Source organism: Triticum dicoccoides, chromosome 3A (genome assembly GCF_002162155.2).
Source record: "Triticum dicoccoides isolate Atlit2015 ecotype Zavitan chromosome 3A, WEW_v2.0, whole genome shotgun sequence".
NCBI lineage: Eukaryota > Viridiplantae > Streptophyta > Magnoliopsida > Poales > Poaceae > Triticum > Triticum dicoccoides.
Window position 1 is genome coordinate 755,758,092 of NC_041384.1, and position 3,634 is coordinate 755,761,725.

At 50.6% G+C, this 3,634-nt stretch overlaps 1 protein-coding gene across 1 annotated transcript; it reads right to left on the reverse strand.

Annotated features, from left to right (window-relative positions):
• Positions 1 to 333: 333 nt before the first annotated feature.
• LOC119270744 (transcription factor PCL1-like) lies at positions 334 to 1,836 on the reverse strand. Its single transcript, XM_037552795.1, has one exon. It carries the CDS (start codon positions 1,625 to 1,627, stop codon positions 770 to 772), a length of 858 nt encoding a protein of 285 aa, XP_037408692.1. The 5' UTR covers positions 1,628 to 1,836; the 3' UTR covers positions 334 to 769.
• Positions 1,837 to 3,634: the final 1,798 nt, after the last annotated feature.

Genomic DNA, 3,634 nt, shown 5'->3' on the forward strand with positions numbered 1-3,634 from the left:
AAGTCTGATTCCTTGCCTGAACATCAGACCCCAAATGGTTGGTTGGGCAGGATGTGCTTACAGCCGCAACCGGTTCACGTGATTGAATTATGACAAAGATCACGGTCGGACGGTTCCGAGTTCGTTCCCTGTCTTGGTTTCAGAAGATCCCAAAATGGTCATCACATTCTTCATCACAACATCACAATCCCAATTTCTTGTTATTGGGATCTTGCCCTGTCATGCCCAAAATGTGCAGTTCCAGCAGCAGAGTACATGCTTAAGTTAGGACAGTGAGTCCCAAATCTGAATTCAGATCCAAAAACCGCCGGGCAGGACACAATCAGGAGCACAAGATCACAATCATAATTCCCTTGTTGGGCTTCATATCATGATCATCTTGCCACTGCCCAAAATGGGGGCAGCAGTTCAAGATTCGAAGTTACAGCAGCAGTATTACATACATACACAAACAGAGCACACACTCTGTAACTCTCTTCTTCGTATTGCTAATCTTCTTCTTACCCCGGGAACTTCACTTCAGCTCCCCTTGTTAATTAATCTTCTTCTTCTTCTTCATAACAATTATGTCCAGCCGCAGCTGTAAACTCTTTGACTGATGGACACACACCTACGCTAGACTGACGATGGATCATGCACTGACTGACCGACTGATTACAGGTTACAATTACAACATCTGTTGACTGACTGATGAGCAGGAGCAAACACACACACAAGCAGAGAGAGCAGAGCATCTGTTGATGACTGAATCCGGGATGGATGGTTATCCTTACTGGTCGCCGTGGTGGTAGTGCGGGTAGGAGGAGACGCCGCCGCCGTGGCCGTGGCCGCCGTACCCGTTGTAGACGGCGTGGCCGCTGTGCTGCTGCTGGTAGTACCCGCCGTGGCCGGCGGCGACGCCGCCCATGGGGGCCGGGTGGTGGTGGTACATGGCGGGGGCCATGGCGGCGGCGTGCGGCACCTGGGGCTCGCGCAGGCTGGGCGGCACGGGCGTGGAGGCGAAGATGTGGTCGGAGGCGGAAGGCCCCTCGTTGGAGAGGCCCTGCATCCGCTTGACGTAGAGGCGGTACTTCTGGAGGTGGCTGGCGACGTTCTCGCGGGTGAGGCCTTCCACGTTCATCAGCTGCATGATGGTCTTGGGCACCGCGCTCTTGATCCCCAGGTGCGCCACCACCTCCACGAACCGCTTGTGCAGCTGCGGCGTCCACACCAGCCGCGCCCGCTTCGTCGCCGCCGCCTTCTCCCCGGCCGACTCGGCAGAGTTGCTGTCCCGGTTGCCGCTGTCGTCCCCCGCCGCCGCCCCCTTGCCGGGGAAGGAGGGGAAGGAGCCGCCGTTGGCGTGGGTGCCGGCGTGGCCGTTGCCGGAGGAGGGGGACGAGGAGGTGGAGCGGAGGCGGGACACGGTGGCGGAGGACGCGCGGTGCACGTCGAGAAGAGTCCGCCCCGGCTCCGGCGGGATGCGGAACGCCGCGGCGAGCCCCGGCGGCACCAGCGGCTGCGAGAGCGGGGTCAGCTCGTCGCACCCCGGCAGGCCCGTCTCCCACTCCGTGACCCTCCCGTCGTACCCTCCATAGCCGCCGCCCCCTCCCCCGAAGTCAAAACCGTAGCCGCCGGCCTCCTCCCCCATGGATTGGATTGGATCCCCAACCCGATCAAGAACCCAGAAAATTCAACCCAACCCAACCGAAGCTCTCAGCCCCAATCCGACGAATCACCCGATGAGCAGAAGGCTTACCCTCGCCATCTGCGTATCATCTAGTTGTTACCTGCCGGGCTAACTCCGGCGGCCTAGCTAGGCAGGGGAAGAAAGAAGATATTTTTGTGGGGCGGGGTGAGATGAGGTGGGAGGGGGCGGGGATAATTTAATGGCCGGAAAAGGGAATAAAGCGCAGATCGGGATGGCCACGTGGACCGGTCACCGCGATATTTTCGATACGCTTTTCCCATCACCACCGTCCTTTCTCCGTGGCACGATCGTAATTCCCGCGCGCTTTCCGGGGCGCTCCCCAGGCCGATGTGGACGGGGGATATTTCCTCGAGATCCGTGCGCGGCCCGATCGAACGGCCAGAATCTATCACTCGACGCGATTCCGTTGGTGGCCTGGCCCCGGGGTCGCTCTCGGGCGGCCCATTTTTAGTTTTGGAGGGGGAGACTTTTGCTACTAGCTTGCCCGGTCAACCTCAGGCCAGCAATAAAAAGTGATTTGCCTTTTGCTCATTGGAATCCAAATTCTTGCACATGGTGGATGGATTCTGGCTTTTAGCTTGTGAGCAATAATGTCTGTCCAATATTCTTTAGGCCCTTCTTGTTATGAAGTTCCAACGCATAGATATTTTTGTCAGGATATTTTCTCTCCGATATTTAGTTTGTGCATTAAGGATCAATTTCTTTAATATAGTACTATCTCTGTCCGCTTATATAAGACGTTTTAGACATTCAGACACTGTACAAAGCAAGTTGCCTGAAACGTCTTATAAAAACTAATGGAGGGAGTACATAGGAAGCCAAAACTCATTTTGTATGCGGATAGAGAAATAATTTGAATCGTGTATTAATTGAGGGGGCGCCTGAGAAATAAATGTGCTTCACTTTGTTTTCATGTCGAGCTTTTCTTACCTTAGGGGGTGGATTTTGAGACTTTTCTAACCTAATTTAAAAATAATTGTAAGACCGGTCCAACGGTGATTAGATATTTCTTTGAGATTTATATACAACCGGATCACAAGACAGCAAAGAGCCTACGCCTTTACATATGATTATATTCTTTTGTTTTGTGCCCGCTCAAACTCGCTAGTAAGAAATAAAAGGTGATTGGCAGAGTTTTCAGTGATTCAATCATATCAAGGCGATACAACCACAAAGAGTGGCTCTTGAAAAAACACATTAGATGGCCTAGATAGAACAATCTTTTTATATGAAATATTTCAGTTCTCATTTTTATTTCAAAATATTCACTTGTAACATGAAAGTAGCAAGCCGAAAGACTCACTTCGTAGAGGACCAAAATCCAAATTCCAAATTAGCTGCTCATGGGACGACTCTGTTGAGTGAAAGGATATATAGAATTTATTTTGTGTAGACTAGCTTTAAATCCCGATGCTTTTTATGAGGTTCCATAGATATTTTCATGATGAAGCCAAGAAGAAATACTGATTGGCTAGATGGGATATTATTTGCAGACCAAAGGAACATGGTGGGTTAGGATCAAAATTCTAGAACCGAAGAATAAATGATTGCTTAGAAAATGTCTATACAGGCTATCTGTTGAGACCGAGGGTTTGTGGGTACAAATATTGCAGAATAAGTACCTTCACTCTAAGACTTTGGCCCAAGTAATCGCTAGACCAACGGACTCACCCTTTTGAAAGGGGTTAATGAAGACAAATGTAGCTTTCTTCCAACGGGTGAAGTTTCTAGTTGGCAATGGAAACAGTACTAGATTTTTTCTAGGAGGATACATGGCTAGGGGATACGCCTCTGACTGTGCAATAGCATTTTTTATATAATATTATGCAACGTAAGGAGGATTATGTTGCCATGGTATTAAACTCGATACCGCTTAATATCCATTTTAGGAGATCCCTAGTAGGAGAACGTTGGGATGCTTGGTTGCAACTGGTCCGGAGGTTGATG